Genomic DNA, 23,104 nt, shown 5'->3' with positions numbered 1-23,104 from the left:
AGGGTCGGATTTGGCAGGATCTTGGTTTTTGGCAATGAATTGAGGCATGAAAGTGAAGGAGACCTCTTTCCATCCTTTTGAATGGGCGACTCTATAAGAGATGGCGTGTAACTCCCCTACTCTCTTGGAAGATGCTAGGGCTAGCAGAAAAACTGTCTTCAAGGGTAGGTCCTTCAGATGTGCATCTCGGAGGGGTTCGTAAGGGGGACCCCGCAGAGAGTTCAGGACTAATGCCACATCCCACGGAGGAGAACTGATTTCCCTTGGGGGGGCACGATCTTTTGAAGTGCCTGAAGAGCATGGAAATTTCCGGTGAAAGGGCTAGGTCCATTCCCTTCAGAGAAAACACCTGATTCAGCGCTGCCCTATAGCCTTGCACTGCCGAGAGGGAGATCTTCTTGGACTTCCGGATGAAGTGGAAGAAGGAGGCGATCTCAGGAATGGTGGCTTGATAGGGGACTATTTTCCTGGAGTGGCACCATTCTGCAAAGGCATTCCATTTCCCTTGATAAAGGTTAGCTGAGGAAGAGCGAATAGGAGCGGACATGTCCTCCGCCACCTCTCTGGGAAAACCCTTCTTTAGGAGGATCCGGACCATAGTCTGAACGCGTGAAGATTGAGTGCTGAAGGGTTCTTGTGCCAAGCTCCGTTGATAGGTTGATGTAGAGGGTCTGGTCTTCCCTGAAGGGCCAGGGGTTCTTCTACCGCTAGATCGAGGGCGTCTGGAAACCATGAGGCTTCTGGCCACCAAGGAGCGATCAAAGTCGTCTGAAGGTTGGATGTGTTTCTTGCTTTCTGGAGTACCTTCCGGAGCAAGGGAAACGGTGGGAAAGCGTAGGTGTCTAGGTTGTCCCAACTTTGCAGAAGAGCGTCTTCTCCTGCTGCCAGAGGATTCGGGAGAGGGCTGAAATATATTGGGAGTTGGTGATTCCATCTCGTGGCGAAAAGGTCCACTAGAGGGGAGCCCCATTTGCTGAGGATGAAGTTCGCTACCTCTTGATGGAGTGACCATTCTGTGCTGATTATCTGATTCCTCCTGCTGAGGTGGTCCACCCAGACATTCTTCTTCCGTGGGATGTAGCGAGCTTTGAGCGACACTTAGAGATTCTCGACTAGATTGAGGATGTCCATCGTCAGAAGGCATAGGTCCTGGGTGACTGTGCCCCCTTGCTTGTTCAGGTAGGCTACTACCGAGGAATTGTCCGACATTATGCCCACTACTTTCCCCGAGACTTGATCCTTGAAGTGAGGGAGAGCCAGCAGTACTGCTCTCAACTCTAGCCAGTTGATATGGGCTGTCCGCTCGACTGTGGACCAGGAACCGCTGACGTATTCGTCGTTGAGGTGGGCTCCCCAGCCCTCCTTGGAGGCATCGGAGAACAGGAGGACTTCAGGGGGAGATGGGCCAAGGGGTATCCCCACGAGCAGGTTGCACGGGTCCTTCCACCAGAGAAGAGAATCCTTGTCTTCTTCGGTGAGGGAGGTGTGTTGTAGGGGTTCTCCCTCTTGCGGGGACCACTGATAGTTGAGGAGCCACTGTAGCGGTCGCATTCTTAGTCTGCTCCTGGGGATTAATCTCTCTACGGAGGCCATATGGCCCAGGAGGATTTGGCACTGTTTCGCCGTCAGGAACCCGGTCGATAGTGCCTGTGTAACTAGAGAAGTGAGATTGTGGATCCTCTTTTCTACTGGGAAGGACTTCATTAGGGAGGAGTCCAGGGACATACCCAGGTACGTGACTCTCTGTTATGGTAAGAAATCTGACTTCTCCGGGTTTACTACGGTGCCCAATTTCCGGATGAAGGTTAGGACCATTCTCAGGTGTTCTTGGCATAGCTGGGCGGAATGTGCAAGGATCAGCCAATCGTCCAGGTAACGGAGTAGGCGAATTCCCTTGGAGTGGGACGACACTGAAACGAGTTTGAACACTCTGGTGAAGACTTGGGGTGCTGTGGCAAGGCCGAAGCATAGAAAGGTGAACTGGAAGGTGTCGCCCTTGTGGACGATTCTGAGGAATTTCCTGGAGGAAGGATGCACTGGTATTTGGAAATAGGCATCTTGGAGGTCCAGTGACACCATGAAGTCCCCTTCCTTGATAAACCCCCTTACGGACGCTGGGGTGTCCATTCGGAACTTTGTCAGGGAAAGGAACTTGTTGAGAGGAGACAAATCGATGACTTGTCTCCACCCCACTGTTGTCTTTTCTACTAGGTCTTGAGTAAAACCCTGGGTCCGGAGTCGAGACTTCCTCTAAAGCTCCTTTCTGGAGCAGAACGGAGATTTCCTCCTCTAGGGCCTGCCCGCGAGCCGAGTCCGGATGGTAGCTGCTGACTTGGATGGGATAGGGGGAGAGGTTTGGGACAGCATGAAAAGGAAGACGATAGCCTGTCTTGATGACTTGTAGGGTCCAGTCTTCCACCTCGGCCTCTTCCCATGCCCTCCAGTAGAGAGAGAGAGGCAACCCCCTATCTTCCGCGGACGGGCTGGCGAAATCCTAGAATTTTCTGTGTGTGTGTGGGGGGGGGGGTCCGGAGCCTCTATGGTGTTTGCGTCTAGGTTCTCTATTCGGATAGGGGCGGGGCTTTTCTGTCTGCATTTCCGACCTGGAGTGGAGGGGTGGCCTTTCTTCTTTCTTAGAATGAGTATTAGGCTGTCTGTAAGTCTGAGAGGTCCTAGGGGCTGATGGGGGGGGGGGGCTTGGCCTCGAGGTAGGGACAGCTACTCTCTCGATGGCTCTGTTAAGCATCAGTTGGTTTTTGCTTGTGATAGCTGAATCCACCATTTCCGGGGGGGGGGGGGATCAGCGTGTGGGTTAGAAGGGGGGCCCTCTTCAATGGAGCATAAATTTCTCTGAGGAGGGGGTCACTGGGGTCCCCTAGGATGGTGTCTCTCCTGCGTGACTCAATGTTGGCTCAAGACGTTGAAAGGCAGGTAGCTTGATGCTATAGGGCTCTGCTCGAGCTTTCCAATAGAGCCTGGAGGTCGCAATCCTCCTAGGGTTGCAGCTCGGGTAAAAACTCCCTTACTGAAGCCAAGACGCGTTCCAGCCAGGAGTTCACCGCGAGAGACAGAGCCAGGCACTGAACGAGGTCCCTGGATTCTCTGCCGGAAAGTATGACGTTTCTTCTGAGTAGTGAATCCACGTCCGCTTCGACAAGCTCTGGTAACCTCACCGGGATCGAGGCTTTTTGAGGTTTGTCCCTGATGGGGTGTAGAAGCGTTTTTGATTTTCCACTGGAACAGAGAGCCAACGCGCTTTCTCGGTTGTCCGTTTTGTGAGTGCGTTGGAGGCCTGGCTCATGGCTCTTACCGTCTGTGTACTCCATGGGAGTTGGATTGGAGGTGGTTTTGTTGTCTGAGAATTGCCCGTCTTGAAGATTTCCGACTCGAACGTGGCTTCCTCTTCTTGTGGAGGGTCCAGTTGATTCGCTCTCCTAACTTTAGCGAGGATCTCTGAGAAGGAGGGTTTAACAACCATCGGGGATTCCGACTGGGAATCCTGCGAGGTTTGGTAACTTGCCCTCTCATCTACGGTGCTGTGGACGTCGTCGTCGTCGTAGCTGGAGTCTGTCCGGTCAGCGAGAAACACCGCGTCTTCATCCTCGTCACTGATCGGTTCGGGGGGGTTCCGATCAGCTGGAACATGTTCTAGGGGGGCTCTTGTGGGTGTTGAATCCTTTCGAACTTCCGAGTTCAACAGGAACTTTTCTTGAGTTGCCCGGATGAATTCACGTTGTTCATCCATCATCTGTTCTTTCATTGTGTGAAAGAGGGAATAGATAGTGGGGAGTTCCTGTAAATGCCCGCTTGGAGAGTCGCGATTGGGTTCAGATGGTCCGGGGGACCCTAAGGGGAGGCTCTCTCTTCTGATCGAGGCGGTTTTACCCGCAAGTAACGCAGGCGTAGACTTACCTCTGTCCTCGTGATCAAAGGGCATGGAAAGGTCTCCGTTGATCACCCGGCTCTTCCTATGATGGGTTTTATGCGTACTGCGGGATTCCTGAGTAGAAGAAGAGGCTGAGGGGCTCTTTTTCTTCGAACCCGGGTTCTTTGTCCGTTTCGGAGTCGAGCTTCCGGGAAGGGTTGAGGGGAAGCCGCAAGCAACCGCACCCGGGAAAAAACTCGTACAGGAGCGGTAACTAGAGGTGGCCGGAGGCGCATGTCCGTCTAAGCTAACCGCCCTGGTTGAAGGAATAGAAGACAACTTGGCCTGAGATTGACTCGAGGTGGACGTTGTACAACCTCCCTGTCTACTACGCTTTGGAGGAGGGAGAGAATTGCTCGTCTCCTCTGAAGTCGTAGTCTGCCTTCTCTTGTTTTTGGGGGGTGAAGGTGGAAGCCATTTTCTGTGCTTGTGCACCTTTTCCCTGCATGCGCTTTCTTGTGAACATGAAAGTACACTGACCACTGACTATCATCCCATTGAGTGCACGTCTCACACGGGGATGAAGGTAAACATTTTAGACCCCTACACTTGATACACCAAATATGTGGGTCCAATTGTGCTTGAGAGAGAGGAGTGAGGCAGGGATTTCCCTGCGGCGAAGGCACACAACCTATCTTGAACAACAACAACACTAGAACCAGATTCCATACTTACAGTGAAGGGTAGGATACCCGGTAGCGGTTAGGGGAATAATACAGGAAAGGAAGAGGGCACTCAAGAAATTCCAGGGCACAGGATACCGTAGATAAACACCGATGAAATGTAAGGACGACGAACTCCTTAGCGTCCTGGAACTCAGCTGGCGACGATCGAAGTGGGTTGCCTGATTTTCGTCGCCACACAAACGGAAATACTGAACCGTTGATTAAGTAACGGTTCACTATCGTTCCAATAAGGGATTTTGACTTCACTATCGTCCCAATAAGGGATAAAGAGATAGAAAACTAAATTGGAGCAGGTATTGTTGAGAGATGTTGACTCGTTGACTACCGCGAAAAGAATGGAATATAGTGTGCGAGACTTGTGGTGGAGGGGAAGGGCCCCCTTGTCCCAATAGGGCCCCTTACCGAGGATAAGCGTTGCCCAGACCCACGGAGTGAGGATTTTAAAAACACACAGTGTTTAGCGGTAGGAATATTGCGCTACGCGAAGTATACTATTGTAAAGAGTACCGAAGAGTTTGTATTCTTCGGAACAAACACTAGTTTTAAGAAAGAAAATACGCCTTGCAAAGGTTAAGGATAACAAGAAGGAATTTCAGTTACATTTCAAAAATAGATTCGAAGCTCTAAGAACTAGCGAGGACACCGTCGAAGATATCAATTCGAATTTATTGAATATCATTAGGGAATAGGTAGAGAAAGTGGGAAGCACAAAAAGTATTAAAGAAAACAGATACCCCAAAGCTACAAATGACCAAGTTAAAACAAGAAGGACCATGCAGATTAAAAGCAGGAGAGACGAAATAGGAAGAGTACAACTAAACAAGATTTCAACATAAGGCAGAGATTAGAGAAATAGAGGAAATTATTCGGAAAGGTAAAAGTATTAAAGGGACCGAGCGCAGACATGCTTCAGGAAGACAACAAATTATTTGTTTGAAAGATGGCAATGGAAAAATCATTAAATGCAGAGACAGAGTGGTAAAAAGAGTAGAACTTTACCCAGAGCTTTGCCCGTCCAAGACCATAGTTGAGTCATTGAATTCATCTGTAGACGTTAGTAGTGTACCAGAGATTACAAAGGAAGAGGTAGAATTTGCTTTAAAGAATATGAAACGAGGAAAAGCACCTGGGGAAGATGGTATATCGATAGATCTGTTGAAAGACGCAGGGAAAGAAGTTCATATTAAATTAGCTCAGTTGTAAACTTGATGCTTACGTCAAGAAAGCGTTCCTGAATCGTGATACAATGCTATAGTGATTTTGCTTCATAAAAAAGGAGACCAGAAGGACCTTAGTAACTATCGACCAATTAGCTTGCTATCAACTGTATATAAAGTATTCCCCAGGATCCTTACAAATAGACTAAGTCAAGTTTTAGATGGAAACCAACCGAGAGAACAGGTAGGCTTTAGGAGCTTGCTTGGAAGAAATTTTCAGAAGGTTGGGTTGGGAAGAGAAAGTTTTGAAGATTAATGGCGAATATTTGAACCACCTAAGATTTGCGGATGATATTATTCTTATTTCAGAAAGAGCAGAAGACTTGCAAGATATGCTGAGTGATCTGAACAAGAAGTCTCAAAGGTTTAAAATTCAATCAAGATAAAACCAAAGTAATGTTCAACACGAAAGTTCAAAGTAAAGAGATTATAATCGATGGTGAGAGTCTTGTAGGAGTTGAGTATGATTATTTAGACCAGATGGTGAAAGTGACAAAAGATCATGATAATGAAATAAAAAGACGCATTACAATTGGTTGGAAAGTGTTTGGCAAGTATAATAAAACCTTGAGAAGCTCTCTCTCTTCATGTGTGAAACTTGGAAACTGACGAAGACGATGGAAACAAAGCTGAGGACTGCACAGAGGAGAATGGAAATATCAATGATAGGAATAACGCCGAAAGACCGAAATAGAGCAGACTAGAGTGGAAGATATTGTGGAGGCATTAAAAGAGAGGAAGTGGAATTGGGCAGGTAAGTTAGTGCGAACGACTGATGAGCGATGGAGCAGGTATATTACTGAGTGGACGCCGCGAGATGGTAAGCGTGGAAGACCAGACAGGAGATGGAGAGACGAGATTGAGAAGTTTGCAGGAGTGACGTGGCAAAGGTTGGCGCGGTCGTGTGAATCATGAAATGCTATAGTGGACTCAGGATGGGTGATTTGATTGAACCGACTATAAAGCGCTTCGTTCGTATTTTTCCCCCCTTCGTTTATACTCCGGCTGCGAGAATAATATTATGCAAAAGACTCCTATCCTGTTTTTGTTTTGTTTCTTTCATTTATACTCTGCCCCCCTCTACCTTCATCTGTTATCTTGCTCTTCATAGTTTGTGCAGTTTCTCCTTTTGAACATCTGTTTTTGCTTTCCCGAATAAGAATTTCCCTGCCATTAGTTCATTATTGTCACTATCTAGCTTTAACTCGTTTTACTCCATTATTCTTCAAGTACCTGGCAATGTTTGTTTACATATGACGTCATAGACAGCCAAGCCTTGAGTTTCACTCCTTCAGCTATTTGAAGAGCTTGTTTTTGTGGCTAAACTAGTCACTAGAGTGCCTATCTTGAATTCGTAAGTGAAATCATATAGTGGTAAATTAGCTTAGTGCATGCGTAGTGTGTTTACTTTTGGCATTTGCTACACTTCAATTCCCGTTTGGTAGTGTATTTGGCATTCTGAGCAGGGGTAAATGTGTGGGTATCTATCAAGATCATGTTTGCCAGCCTGGCACCTGCAGTTACGTATATAGTCGGTTAGCTGTCATTATTCTGAATATTCTTAACCCCAGATATAAATACTGCAAACTAATAGTGGTATCAATAGCTATTTAAGAAAAACATTAAGGTGAGTGGACATCTTTATATTTACCAAGGGGATATGTTAGGTCAGGTCAGGTCTCACTGCTGCAATTCTTACCTGTAGCTCTTATCAATAAGTATTTTAATTTCCATATACAAGTATCACAAAATAATAGTAATGTTGGTAGCAATTTTTGGAAAATTGAGAGGCAAACATTTTTTTGGTATATCATAAAGATATTTGTTCGGTACACGCTAAACCACACGCAGCGCCACCAGGTTGACTGTTTACATTGCCATCTTTTGCGGCCCATTGTAATTTGTTTGGCTTAGTTTGAATGCTTGGCGCGTTCAGCACATGCACATGATATTCAAATTGTCTTGTTGTTCTGCAAGTGTATGCCCAATTCTTCAAAAGTAAAGAATTTTTCACCGATTTAAACGCAAATTTGGTTATTAACCTTGGCAAATTAGTTTTCAGAGTAAAAATCTAAAGGGAAGGCATCTATATATATATTTAATGTTATGTTCATGTTTTTTAGCCTTATTTTTTCTAGGAAATAAGCAACATTGGAAATTTGCACAGGTAAGCCAAAGGGGTAATATGTAGGTAGGTACACGCAAATCTGTGATTGGCGCCATCATTGGGGATGTAATGTTCGTGAACGGTCAACTGGTCCCCAAATCTGCACACCCAGGACAACTGGTCCCCAAAAAATAGGACATCTTGTCCCCAATTTTTTTTTCAACAATTTCATATGCCAAGTTGTATGTCAATTGGGCCAGGTGGTTTGGATTTCATGGATGATTATCTCTAAACTGGCAATAGTTGTCATGGTAACATGAAAGGTGTTAGTAAGAATAGTATAAAAGGAAGGTCCCACATTATTTTTGACATGCTCAATTGATTTGTTGATTCATAAAACCGTCACATGCCAAGTTGTATATCAATTGGGGCAGCAGTTTGGGTTATACTTATAATCATCTCTAAATTGACAACTTGATAGTTGCCATGAAAAGGCAAATTTGGTATGATGGAGATGTTTCACATTGTTTTTAACATACTCAGGTGATTTGTTGACCTATAAAGCCGTAATATTCCAAATTTCAATCAAATTGGACCAGTGGTTTAGAGTTTATGCATATTTCTTTACCAAAATCTTTACAAATTGCCACCCTTAATTCTTACACTTTGTTATGGTAAAATCTAGCCAAAAAATCAGAATAGAAAGAAAATTAAAATTGTACTGTATCTCCCTTATTTTTTGAGCTATTTAAAAAATTCATAAAGTATTTTGTTTCTGATGAAATGGTCTTTCATATGCAACAAGAATTTAAGGGTTAACATTTTTTTATTTATTTTTTTTATTTTGTGCCCGTAACTATATTTGTCAGTCTCACAGCTGCAAACTTGAACTCTGTCGTTGGCTAGCTCTAATCATTGTGAGCATTTTGAGCTCAATATATTAACATTGGCAGCAATTGAAAAGTTAAGATTAGCAAGCATTTTTGTTTATCAATGTGTGTATTCTATTTTCTTACATTGTTATTGGGGATAGAGCTCCATTCAGTCCTCCTCAGTAGGAAATTCAAGAATTCATAAAGTTCACTTGCAATTCAGTGTGCACTGATCATGATATTTTTGTGAGTAAAATATTTCTTGATATTCACTCCACATGTCCATGTCATATCAATTAGAAGTCATTACATTATGATATGAGCAGTTATACCTTTCCTTATGCAGTCTTACATAAGTACTGGATGCAGGTCATGTGATCAATATGTCAAGATCACTTTCAGCTTGGGTAGGTCAAGCCTCTGATTTGTGTTCTTTTTTCCTCCTTCAGTTGATTTTGACCAGGTGTGACCACTAGTGTAAGACTTTCCTCCAAATTAGATTTAGTCTCCTGATTGGCCCAAAATTGAGCAAGTCTCCTTATACATTGTATGACAGTGTAAGCCTGATTTAAGGTCTTCTCTTTTTCTGTATGAGGGTGATGGAGAGGGGGTGTCACCAATGAAGTGAAGCATCTTTGCCATGGATGTACTGTGTCTTGCTGCATTGCTTCTGATCCAGAGCAGTGGGAGGGATACAGGGATGACCCATCATTCATAATGAGCTAAGATGAGAGTGAGGAAAGGTGGTGGATGGGAGTGGAATGGGTGTGAGCGTTTTGACTTAGCTACCTCCCTTATAAGGGGGAAAAAGCCCATGGTGTGTGTGTGTGTGTATATATATGTATATGTGAGTGTGTGTGTGTGTGTGTGTGTGTATTTACCTAGTTGTATTTTACGGGAAGGGGAGCTATGCTCGTAGTGTCCTGTCTTCATATCTTGATTTATCTGGATTGTTTTTAAATTCATGTATTGTTTTTGCACACACCACATTTTCATCTAACATGTTCCAAACGTCTATTACCCTGTGGGGAAAGCTGTTCTTTTTCAGGTCTCTTCTATAATTGTCTTTCTTGATTTTCTTTCCGTGTCCTCTTGTATCTCTACTATCCCATTTTATTAGATCCTCTCTATCAATAGTTGCTATGCCTTTCATGATTCTATAAATAGTTATCAAGTCTCCTCTCTCTCGTCTTTGCTGTAATGTCTGTAGCTCAAGTTTTGCTAGTCTCTCCTCATATGATAGTTCTGAGAGTGTTGGTGCCAATTTCGTAATTGCTCTTTGTATTCTTTCAACTTTTGTTATACATTTTTTTTTGTACATGGTGACCATGTTGTCGCTGCATACTCCATTCTTGATCTTATCAAAGTGACTAGTATTTTCTTCACCATTTCTTTATCCAGGTATGTAAATGTCACTTTGATTGATCTTATTAGATTATAAGTCTCTCCAAAAGTTTTGTTCATATGTTTCTCAGGGGACATGTTCATAATAATGACTCCTAGGTCCTTCTCATTTTCTACCTTTTTAATTTCTTCCTCTCCCAATTTATATAATCCCACTATTCTTTGTTTAGGTATGTAAATGCTACTTTGATTGTTCTTATTGAATTGTAAATTTCTCCAAAAATTTTGTTTATATGTTTCTCAGGGGACATATTCATAATAATGACTCCCAGGTCCTTCTCATTTTCTACTTTTTTAATTTCTTCCTCTCCCAATTTATATGATCCCACTATTCTTTTTTTGCTTCTTGCAAATTCCAATATACTACACTTCTTAATATTGAATTCCATCTCCCACTTCCTACTCCATTCCCATACTTTATTGAGATTACTCTGCAGTGACTCACAATATTCTAGTGTTCACTTTTTTAAAAAAAGTTTTGCATTGACCGCAAAGAAGCTCATATAACTTTCAATTCCTATATCCATATCATTAATATATATAGCAAACATTATTGGGGCCAGAACTGTTCCTTGTGGAACTCCACTAATCACTTCATTCCAATTAGAATGTTTGTCTCTTATCACCACTCTCATTTTTCTTTCATGTGAGAAGTCTTCCATCCACTCCAGCAGTTTGCCCTGTATTACTCCTGCAGTTTCTAATTTCTTTAGCGATTTCTTATGTGGCACCTTATAATTTTTTTTTTTCAGGTTTAGAAATACACAATCAGCCCATCCATCTTTCTTGTATTACATCTATTAACATTGAATAGAAACACTATAAGTTTGTGATGCATGATCATCGTTGTCTAAATCCAAATTGCCATGGATTTAGTACATTGTTTTTTCTAAATACCTTACCCATCTAATTTTGATAATTCTTTCACAAATTTTAGCTATCGTAAGAGAGACCGGTCTATATTTAGTAAGGTCTTCCTTGTTTCCCCCTTTATAAATTGGTACTATATTTGCTCTTTTCCAATCTTCTGGAACTTTACCTTCTTTCAGTGAACTGCTTATTAAACTATGTATTTTATCTATTAGTTTGTTCTTGCATTCTCTCAAAATCCAGTTTGCCATTTCATCTGATCCATGCAATTTTCTGACATCGAGATTACTCAAGTGATGATTCTTTCCTTGTTACTTCTATCTCTTTCATAGGGGGGACTTTCTCCTCCCACTCGACATCTCTAAATTGTATGTTCTCCGTTGCAAACACCGATTTAAAATGTTTGTTCATAATTTCTGCCATTTCTATTTCCTCTGTGTATTCAACTCCTTGTCGTAGTTTCTCTAATTCTTGTTTGTTTTTCAGTTTGTTGTTTACAAATCTATAAAATAGTTTTGGTTGATCTGTACATTTTTCTATGACATTTTTTTTTTTCTCTTTTCTTCTCTGAACACTTGTACATATTGATTTCTATAACTAGTATATATTTTCAATTTTTTCAGGTCTTTTGTCTTTCTTCTATTTTATCCAACCTTTATCCCTTTTGTCTTTTAACTCCCTACATCTTTTGTTGTACCAACACTTAACATATCCTTTTTCTTGTTTTTGTCTTGGAACATATTTTTCCACTCTTAGTAAATTTTTGTCAAAGTATTCCATTTGTCTTCTACTGTTGTTTCCTCCTTGTGTATCCTTTCCCAGTCTGCTTTTTGAAAGAATTCTCTTATCTTATATATATATAAAAACAAAAACAAAATACATACATCAATCTTCCCTTTCTATATTGTTCATGTTTTCCATGCATTTTTCCTCATTTAGTTTCAGTTCAACCAATATGTGGTCATTTTTACTTATTGGTGTCTTATATTCAATTTTGCCCACTATTTCAGGTTGTGATGTGATTATTAGGTCCAGTCTCGATGGTTCTTCCTCATTTCTATACCTAGTATTCTCTTGTATCCATTGCATCATTGTATGTTCTATAATCATATCAAGTAGTACATTTCCCCATAGGTTGTCTCCACCCTTCACTGTCATCTCTTCCCAGCAGATTTCTTTACAATTAAAGTCACCCATTATAACTATTCTTCCTCCATCTTCCATTGTCTTATTTAGTGTTATCCTTGTGTCTTCTAACATATTTTTGTGTTCTCTCTCATCCCACAAAGCCATTTTAGGAGGCACATGATTTACCACAAACTTCCTGCTCTTTCCATCCCTGTCCTCCACTTCCATCATAATCATCTCTACTCTGTTCTTTCCATATGTGACATTCCTCACAATGATATTCTTCTTAGTCAGGAACATAACTCCACCCCCTTGTATTACCTCTCTGTTTCTAATCCAATAATTATATGCACCATGTCCTACATTGTTGAGTGGTAGTGGACTTTTCAATTTTGTCTCTACAATTCCCATTATGTCTGGTTCTTTTTCCTTCAGGTACTCACTCAGTTCATTCAAGCCTGTTATTAAGCCATCTATATATGTGTGAGACACTTTTGATTTTCTGCTACTTCCTGTTTTCTGTTTCCCTTCCGTTTTTCTCTGCTATGAACCATTTCCTCACTTTCATATCCACTACTCTCTTTTTCTGACTCTGTTCTGTTCTCGTTTTTTTTTTCTTAGCTTCTATTCTTTTTGTTTTCTCATCCTCTCTTTCCTCTTTATTCATCTCTCTTTTTATCCATACCTGTTTATATAGATCACTTTTTGCTAGTTTCCCTGTTTTTGATAAGATATTCTCTGCTGTTGTTTGTGACCTGAATTTAACCTTAATTTGCCTGGTCTTATCTGTATTGTATTTCCCTATTCTATATATTTCATCAATTTCTTTCCCTCTTTCTTGCTCATCCTCTTGAACTATATCTAATATCTTGTTTATTTTTTCCTTCTTTATTCTTGTAGTCCTATTTGGATTATGCTTCTCTTCTATCCCTAATATAATGATACATTTCTTTTTATCTCCTAAGTCTCTTGCTATATCTCCTACCTCATTGCTTTAATAATTGTGTTCTTATTTTGTTCTTTCATCTGTTGTTTTACTGTATCTCTAAATTCGATTTTGTTGTTCTCTTGTACTTTTCTCCAACCTACCTCTTTTGCTATGGACTTTCTCTTTATTATTTTTCTTTAATTCCTCATTCTCATCCTTTACTTGTTTTAACTGTCTTTTTAATTCTTCTATTTATTTAGGTTTTGATAGTCCTTTAGTTCTTCCAATTTATCAACTTGTGTAATCCGTGTACGTTGACTGAACTTAACCTCCCATTGTTCGTTCATTTTCTCTGGTTTTTCCTCTAGACTTGCTAATCGGGAGAGGTCATCTCCCTCATTAAATCCATGGAAATAATTATCTTCACCTTCCATTATGCTGCTCTTATCTATATTTCTAATTTTTACATATTTTCTAATCTCTTTGCTTTCACCTCTATCGTCTGTGCAACTTTTGTTGACGTTCCTTCTGACTACTGGGGCCCATTTGTCCCCTTCCTCATTTCTTTCAATTTTCCTCAGTAATCCCTCCCCTTCTCCTTTTTCTTCACCTTCCCACTATACCATGAGCTTTCCCCTTCCCTACTAATACAACACAGGTACTCTCTCATCATTGACATCCGCTTTTTTTCTTTCTTAGTCCAATCTTCGCTGTCATTTTGACTGTCGTGTGTACTTACATAGTTGTATAATACGGAAAGGGAGCTATGCTCGTGGTGACCCATCTTTGTATCTTTCAGCATCAAGTTTTTTCTTAAATAATTGAATAGTATTTGCACACGCTGTTTCTTCGTCTAATTTGTTCCAGGTATACTAACTAGGTAAATACACCATCACACTGTCTGGATGTTTTACTGTCTTGGCCATGTACCACGGGTCGTATTTTGATACATCACTTGGTCGACGGACAATCTTGGAGTCTCCCCTAACCAGCCTGAAGGTGCTTTCCTCAGTGAACATGACGTTCAGCCACAGCTGTGGTGTCCACTCCTTGTATTTCTTGCAGAATGCTAGTCTTTTCTTCTTCACAGGCTCCGTGAGCAGCAGCTTCTTGGCAGAGACTTTTTCAGTAGTTCCAGATGCTTTTTCTTTAGCCCAACGGCTGTAATAGATGGGTCTGATTGTACTTCTCGTCATAGGACCTTGTCAGTGCATGTAGAAGTCTTCCTTGGTGCCCCAGAGCCTGTCTTTCATGGTGGAACAGTACCAGGAGGGAGGGCAGCTGCGGCTTTGTTGTTGACACCTTCAGATTCCCTGCTCTAACAGAGCAAGGGCCCTGCTCTTCTCTTCCATAGTAAGCTTGGTACGCCCCATCTAGAGCACTGGAAGACGAGTTAAAGGGCGCCAAAGTTCCTGGAGAAGTAAAAAAAGAGGCACTGAGGAGCAGCATACAGGACCATCTCCCTCACCGAGCTCAGACGGCTCATTGAAAAAGGGCAGAGGTGGACTATACTTTCTCCCCACAAATGTGACAATGAAAGCAAATAACTATATTGAGTTTTTGAGGGACCACATGCTCACTTATTCTGTTTTGTTTTGGTACATATTTATCCACTCCTTCATTATAGATTTTCATCATAATCATCCATTTCTCTTCCGCTTGTCTCATTATTCCTTTATTGTAGAATTTTTCCCAACTCACTTTTTGAAAGAAATTTCTATTTTTCCCAACTCACTTTTTGAAAGAAATTTCTAAGTTTCCCAAAATCTGTTTTTTTTTTCTTTTCTTTTTTTTTATACATCAGTCTTCCTTTTCTGTGTTTCTCATTTCTCTCCATAGATATTTCCTCTTTTAGTTCAAACTCAAGTAGTATATGGTTACTCTTCCCAATTGGTGTCATATTCAATCTTATCCACAATTTCAGGCTCTGATGTAAATATTTAACCTATTCTCGATGGTTCTTTATTTCTATATCTGGTATTTTCTTTTACCCATTGTGTCATTGTTCTATAGTCATGTCAAGTAATATATTTCCCCAAAGGCCCTCTCCATCTTTCACTATCATCTCTTCCCAACATATATCTTTGCAGTTAAAATCTCTCATAAGTACTGTGTTTCCTCCATCCTTCAGCATCTCATTTAATGAATACTTTGTATCTTCTAATATTTTGGAATAGTCACTCTTTCCAAGAACGCATTTTTGGAGGCACATAAATCACCACAAACTTTCTACTTTTTATGTCTTATTTTCAACTCTTATCATAATCATTTCCACATTGTTTTCTCCATCTGTAACCTTCATCACATTTAAGATTTTCTTAGTCAAAAACATGACTCCACCCTGTTTTTCCTCTCTATTTTTCATCCAGTGATTGTATAAACCTTGTCCAACACTATATGGTGGTAGTGGACCCCTTAATATCATCACCACAATTCCCATTATATTGGGTTTTTCTTCCACCAGATCAGACTATGTTAGTATAAGTCTAGGGGTGTGCCGATTATACAGCATTGGCACCGGCAAGAATCGATACTTTTTTGGTGAATCGTCATCGTCATCAGTGAGATTTTTTTTGTAGTGATTCTGCATCAGCAATATTTTGCTGATGATAATTCAGTAATTCACCTATTTGTTCTGGAGGTTGTATAGGGCCATGCAGCATATGTGCTTGAGATACCACTACCAAATAATCATTGCTTTTATTTTTACATAGCATCACAACTGTGGGGAATGAGGTGGCTAGGAATATGCTGTGGTAGTGGTAAACCTACACTGCCATCTAGTGTCAACACACATTTTGAAAATATTATACAGAGGTGATAAAATCTGTAGACTCAAGGAACTTGAAGTTAGTAGTTATCTCAAAATCTCTGAAGTAGGTAATTTTTAAACCTCTTTTTCAACCAATAGAAAATAATATAATCATAAAGTGGTCAATCAATAAGCACTCCATTAAGTTCATTCAATCATTAGCTCAACAACTGGCATGTATAAATCTACACTATAAAGCAAGTAAAAATCATAATTTAGTTACTTTATGTTAAAAACTTATCATAATTATATAAAGTAGAATCAGAATTGGCAACTAAGAGTTAATAGGAATCTTTATCAGCATCGGCAACTAAGAGTGAATTGGAATCTGCATTGGCATCAGCATTGGCAAAGATAATGGAATCAGCATACCCCCATATAAGTTACTTTTATTTTTTTCCTTCTCTATCTTGTTCTCTATTCTTTTGGTTTCTTTTTCTTGAATATACCATTTTCTCAGCCTCATGTATAATACTCTCAAATAGAACTCTTTCTTTTCTGTCTCCTTTCTTTTCTCGTTTTTTCTTTAGCTTCATTTCTTAGTGTCTTGTCATTCTTTTTCCTCATTGTTAATTTTTTTTATCCACTATACACTATTTGACAACTTTCCTGCTTTTGCTAATACTTCTACCATTTGTAATCTTAGTTTGATTTTTAGAGGTCGATTTTTTTTCTTTTGTGTATTGCCCTATTCTATGCACTTTTATTTCCTTTTCTATTTCTTACTCTGCTTTGCACTTCTTTCAGAATGTTTCTTGCTATTTCCTTCTCTTCTTTTTCTCTCAAGTAGCTAAGTTATGTTTTTCCTTTATACCATATACTACTATGTACTTTTTTCCACTGTATCTGTAACCCAATTTTCTTTCTCTTTGACTACTTTAACAACTGTTGCTTTTGTGTTCTCTTGCACTTGTTGGATAATTTCTTTAAAAACTATCTTTTGGTTTTCCTGGTCCTTTTTCCATTCCTTTCTGATTTCCCATATGTTGTCCTCTCCTATATTTCCTCCAACCTTCTTGGTCACCTCCTTAATGTGTTCATTCACCTCTTCTTTTTTTAAGGCCTCACTATTAGTGGTATCTTTGTTTTTCCTTTCCTTTTCACTTTTTACTTTGATTAATTCTTTTTTTATTCGCTCATGTCTTTGTACATTACAATGATTCACTCTTTAGGTCCATGATTTCTTTCTTTAGCTCTGTAATCTTAATTCCATGAAATATTCCTATAACTCATCTCCCTTTCTATGTCTATAATTTTACCTAGTCTTCTATCACCTCTGGTAAAGCCAGAAAAAGCAGAAGAATATTCTTCTGCTGGTGCCTCTTCAGGAGACCTATCTTTGCTGAGTACAGCTTATTTACATCATGATAGGCAGTAGTTGTTCCATAGACAGTTTCTCTGCGCCATCCCATCTCCCTGAGGAACACTATGTCTGGAACAGGGTTTTCCCACAAATCTTTTATAAAGAGTATTTTGTGTTGTTGGTGTTCATGATTGTGTACAGTGTAATCTTCCATAATGTGTTGTCTAGTATGGGTTGAAGTGTTACACCCCAAACAATTGTCAGCAATGCTGTCATCCAGCCTCTTGTGGTAAATTAGAAGGGGTGGATCGTTGCAGCACTGCAGTCTGGCATGGTGGACTCTGTCCTCTAGTGGGGAGAGAGGATTTGGAGGGAGGGATATCAGAGGGTCTAGCAAAAAAATTCAGGTAACACATTGCTGCATACCAGATTTTGTTGCTGAAAATGTGTGTATTGATTTACTATCTTTAATATGGGTTATTGATTGGGAATCTGTGTGAGCATGGACTTCTGCGATATGGGCTTCTGTTTTGAGAGTCTGTGATGTTGCTGAGGGTACTGTGGAGGGTTTTGCTGATGATGTAGAAGAGGGTTTTGTTGAAGATGCAATGGAACGCTTTGCTCAAGATGAGGTGGAGGGATTTGGTGATGATACAGTGTGATTTTACAAAATAGAGAACTTGTTCTGGACTGTAACAGCAGGAGCAGGATTCATATAGGAGTGGGGGATGGGGGAGGGGGACAATTGGTGGTTGAGAAAGGCAGGAAGGTGCCCTAACTGTATTTGATGGAGCAGAGGGAGGAGGCATATGTTTTTGCCGCACCATCCATTTGTCTAAAATGAAGAACTTCCTTGGCACTACCAAGTCTAGTCAGCTGAAGAATGTCTTGTTGAAAACAGTACTCCTTGCATTGTTGAGAATGTATTAAGTAAGCTTCTCTGCTATGGAAACAATGTAGTTCTGATTCACAATCAGGAGTAGGTTGTGAGTCACGGACAGAACAATGACCACATCGTAGACAATTTGTACAGTTCTTCCTTTCATGGCGAAACTCATAACACTGGTAACACTGTAAAAGACAGTTGATGAAAGCTTTTATTGGGAGAGAAAAAGGACCAATATTTATTCACTCAGGGAGGTATGAACCATAAAATGTGAACATGAGCATGCTACTATTTTCTCTTTCTTTTTGTCATTGTCAGGGCATAATTAATATTCTTGAGAATTTGTGTATGTCTTGGTTGTAGATATGTGGTTTGCAGGAATTGAATGTTCAGTACGGTTTGATGGATTTGTAAATTCCATCTGATGGACAAGGTACATGGAGGAACATCATGGATGGTGTTAAATCCTTTCCTCGGATCATCTTTACCATATTTTTTGAGGTTATTTTTAGGGAACACTCCAATCTCTCTAGATACTTAGCAGCATGGATATAAAGTTACCTCTATTTTTGTTATAGTATGTCACAAACCAGTTAGATGTAGGGGCATAGTGAAATTTGGTAGCATGTTCTTCAGCATCAGTCTGGGACAGTGATCATCCTCACTGTCAACTACATTCCTTGATCAAATGATCTCAGCAATTAGGCTGTCGTTTTCAAGGAGGGATATGTTCAAATGGTATAAAAACTCATATAATACCCAACTTCAGAATTTATTAAGGTTAATGGTCAGGGACACCTTCTAAACTGAGATAATATATCAAATAAAGGTTCCCCAAAGAGAACTTATCTAATTTCTCTTTATCTGTTTATTTATTTTTTTGACATCATTATGACACAAGTGTCACAACTAGTAAGGGAGTCACAGGCTTCTTGGAAGATGACCAGGTTTTGTGTATATAATGCCTCTGTAGGTTGAAAAATTTGAGTCATTCCAGTTGTCATGGGTTGAGTATGCATGTAGCTACTGGGTGGTTTTCAGTACATTTCTAATAAAAAAAAAAATAGAATGCAATATATAATAACAGCTCATCTGTTAGTATTTGTATCTATTTTATGTTATAGCAAGTACAAAGGGTCTGTTTAGGTACATATGGTTTGTGTATACAACATTCACAATCCTATTATAGTGTATTAAACAATTTCAAAGAGATGTCAAACATATGATTACTTTTTTCCAGGAAGAGGGTAACTATCACCATTCCTTTGGAAGAGCTATCCATAGAATCCATGTGTGTGACATGATGAAGAGGATCTGGTGTGACATCTACAGCACAGCTATATCATGAATTATCTTAGATATCACGTGATGATCCACACTGTAGAGAAGCGCTTCTAGTGTAATCTTTGTAATTCTGCTTTCTCACGAAAGCATGATCTCAAATGGTACAAAAGTCACTTCAAAGATCATGTGAGGACCCTCACAGGAGAAAGACTTTCCAATGTGACCTGTGCAGTTCTACTTTCTCACAAAAGGGTTCTCTCACACAGTATATCAGAACCCACATCGTAGCCTTTTCAATGTGACCTGTTCAATGCATCTTTCTTATGAAAGAATCATCTCAAATTTCATATGATCACCCACGCTGGAGAGAAGCCATTCCAGGTTGACCTGTGCAATAAAACTTTCACACAAAAGTGTTTCCACAAAGATTACATGACCCACACAGGAGAGAATCCTTTCCAGTGTGACCTGTACAATTCTGGTCTCTCACAAAAGGGTGATCTCACAAAGAAAACAAGGACTCACACAGGAGAGAAGCCTTTCCAGTGTGACCTGTGTGATTCTGCCTTTTCACGAAAGCCACATCTCATACGTCATAAGAGGATCCACACAGGAGAGAAGCCTTTCCAGTGTGACCTGTGTGATTCTGCTTTCTCACGAAAGTATGATCTCACAATGCATATGAGGACCCACACAGGAGAGAAGCCTTTCCAGTGTGACCTGTGTGATTCTGCTTTCTCACGAAAGTATGATCTCACAATGCATATGAGGACCCACACAGGAGAGAAGCCTTTCCAATGTGTCCTGTGTGATTCTGCTTTCTCACTAAAGGGCGCTCTCACAACGCATATGAGGAGCCACACAGGAGAAAAGGATTTCCAATGTGACCAGTGCGATTCTGCTTTTTCACGAAAGCAACTTCTCATACGTCATAAGAGGACCCACACAGGAGAGAAGCCTTTCCAGTGTGACCTGTGTGATTCTGCTTTCTCACGAAAGTTTGATCTCACAATGCATATGAGGACCCACACAGGAGAGAAGCCTTTCCAGTGTGACCTGTGTGATTCTGCTTTTTCACGAAAGCCACATCTCAAAACGCATATGAGGACCCACTCAGGAGAGAAGCCTTTCCAGTGTGCTCTGTGTGATTCTGCTTTCTCACGAAAGTATGATCTCACAATGCATATGAGGACCCACACAGGAGAGAAGCCTTTTCAGTGTGACCTGTGTGATTCTGCTTTTTCACGAAAGCAACTTCTCGTACATCATATGAGGACCCACACAGGAGAGAAGCCTTTCCAATGTGCCCTGTGTTATTCTGCTTTCTCACTAAAGGTCGTTCTCACAATGCATATGAGGAGCCACACAGGAGAGAAGCATTTCCAATGTGACCAGTGCGATTCTGCTTTTTCACGAAAGCAACTTCTCATACGTCATAAGAGGACCCACACAGGAGAGAAGCCTTTCCAGTGTGACCTGTGTGATTCTGCTTTCTCACGAAAGTATGATCTCACAATGCATATGAGGACCCACACAGGAGAGAAGCCTTTCCAGTGTGACCTGTGTGATTCTGCTTTCTCAATAAAGGGTGCTCTCACAATGCATATGAGGACCCACACAGGAGAGAAGCCTTTCCAGTGTGACCTGTGCAATTCTGCTTTTTCACAAAAGGGTAATCTCACAAGGCATATGAGGACCCACACAGGAGAAAAGCCTTTCCAGTGTGATCTGTGCATTGCATCTTTTTCACGAAAGGATCATCTTAAATATCATACAATGACCCACACCGGAGAGAAGCCTTTCCAATGTGACCTGTGTGATTCTGGTTTCTTAAAAAAGAGTGCTCTCACAAAACATATGAGGACCCACACAGGAGAGAAACCTTTCCAGTGTGACCTGTGCAATTCTGCTTTTTCACAAAACGGTGATCTCACAAACCATATGAGGACTCACACAGGAGAGAAGCTTTTCCAGTGTTGTCTGTGCAATGCAGCTTTCTCAAGAAAGAATTATCTCACAGACCATATGAGGAGCCACACAGGAGAGGTTTTTTAGTGTGACCTGTGCGGCTTTGCTTTTTCATAAAAGAGTTATACCACACAGCATATGAAGACTCACACAGAAGAGAAGCCTTTCCAGTGTGACCTCTTTGATTCAGGTTTTTCACATAAGACTTCTGTCACAAGACATTGGAGAGAAGCCATTCCTGTATGACCTTTATGATGAAAAGATCACACTTTTCTGATGTCTTGGATTAAGCCAGCAGAAAGGCAATTACACAATTGATACCTACACACTTAGAATCCAGCATGGCATTCCCTTTGTTTTACCTGTAGGGTCATTCATGAGTGAACAAAATTCATTCTTACAGTTCAATTTATAAGGAATTTGTCCTCTGTTTATGTACAAAAAATGTTAATTGTTCTGGTAAAGACCCAAGCTGTTTGATCCCATGAGGCATGAGTACCTGAATAATTTGCAGTCCATGTATGTGGACGACTAATTAGTCGTAGATGGCGCTCTTCACCTCATCTATTCAAATCCGTTCGCTGACCATGTTGCCGTATAGATTTACTTGTAGCCAGTTGGGTTTGATTCATAGTACAGTTTGGCCAGTTTACTTCTATTTGCGCCCCAGTTTGTAGTTGCCCCAGTTGCAGTCTAATTTGTAGTTGTTCCAGTTGTTCATTTCCAGTTGTAGTTGTTTGATGAAGGTAGAAGCCGTTGAGCAAGTGTAGCAATTAGGTTATCTTTGACAAACCTTGTGAAATATGTAGCAGCCATGCAGTGAAGGAAGTCCACATAGTTGTGGCTGTGTTTTACAGCACTTGCAGTGTACCAGTTCCAGCAGAGGACCACATAGTTGTGGCAGTAACCATGCCAGCAGAAGACTGTATGGTCATGGCAGTTGTTGTTTCTGGAATCGCGGTGGAACAGCAGATTGACTGTCCAGTGATAACCTTGTAGCTGTTTCGGTTCTGTAGTATCCCAATCAAACAGCCTTAGAGGATTGTTAGCTTTATTCCTTCCAACCCCACTCCCCTTTATTTCTCCTTATTCAACAGCTTGGATCTATCCTTCTAATTATTGTTTAATATTGATATTAGATTCATTAACAATTTTACCTGGTAGTATCCCATGACCTCTGTGACGTCCATCTGTGTCCACCTTTTTTTTTCCACTCTTTCCAAGGGTCCTAGCCATTGGAGGACGGGAGCCTCCGTACCTATGGACCACATGTGGTGGAGGACACTATTTTCACCACAACCTGTGCGATGCAGCTTTCTCACAAAAGGAGTCTCACAAAGCACGTGAGGATTCACTCAGGTCTCTCAAATGTCACATGGTGACTCACGTTGGTGAGAATCTATTCCAGTGTGATTTGTATGAAGAACACTGTTCCTTCTAATCTGTGCGCCTGCGTGCGTGCACACACATTTTACAACTAGTGAAATAATGTGATAAATATCTTATCAATTCCCCCCCTGAAATCGTTCTTGTTGGCTTAATAAATTTAAATACTTGATACAATTTCGATGTTTATAATTTACCTAATATATCAAATTCTATTTGGAAAAGGGAACAAATCAATAGAGTTTCCCACAAAGACCTACTGTTAAGGAATAACATGAGCAAAGAAAATATTGATGAAAAAAATATATACATACTAAAAGAGCCTTCT

At 40.7% G+C, this 23,104-nt stretch overlaps 1 protein-coding gene across 1 annotated transcript; it reads left to right on the top strand.

The window, feature by feature from the left end:
- The first annotated feature begins 6,933 nt into the window (after positions 1-6,933).
- On the top strand, positions 6,934-22,927 carry LOC143031944 (uncharacterized). The gene is made up of 2 exons (XM_076196327.1): positions 6,934-7,182; positions 19,379-22,927. The coding sequence occupies exon 2, from the start codon at positions 19,771-19,773 to the stop codon at positions 21,475-21,477; it is 1,707 nt and encodes a 568-aa protein (XP_076052442.1). The 5' UTR covers positions 6,934-7,182; positions 19,379-19,770; the 3' UTR covers positions 21,478-22,927.
- Positions 22,928-23,104: the final 177 nt, after the last annotated feature.

Source organism: Oratosquilla oratoria, chromosome 12, assembly GCF_046742065.1.
Source record: "Oratosquilla oratoria isolate Oo_2021 chromosome 12, ASM4674206v1, whole genome shotgun sequence".
Classification (NCBI taxonomy): domain Eukaryota; kingdom Metazoa; phylum Arthropoda; class Malacostraca; order Stomatopoda; family Squillidae; genus Oratosquilla; species Oratosquilla oratoria.
Note: the sequence above shows the minus strand (reverse complement) of the source record. Positions and strands in the feature narration are given on the sequence as shown.

Excerpts from the sequence above, each read along its gene's own strand:
- LOC143031944 (XM_076196327.1), top strand. The coding sequence starts at position 19,771 with ATGATCACCCACGCTGGAGAGAAGCCATTCCAGGTTGACCTGTGCAAT.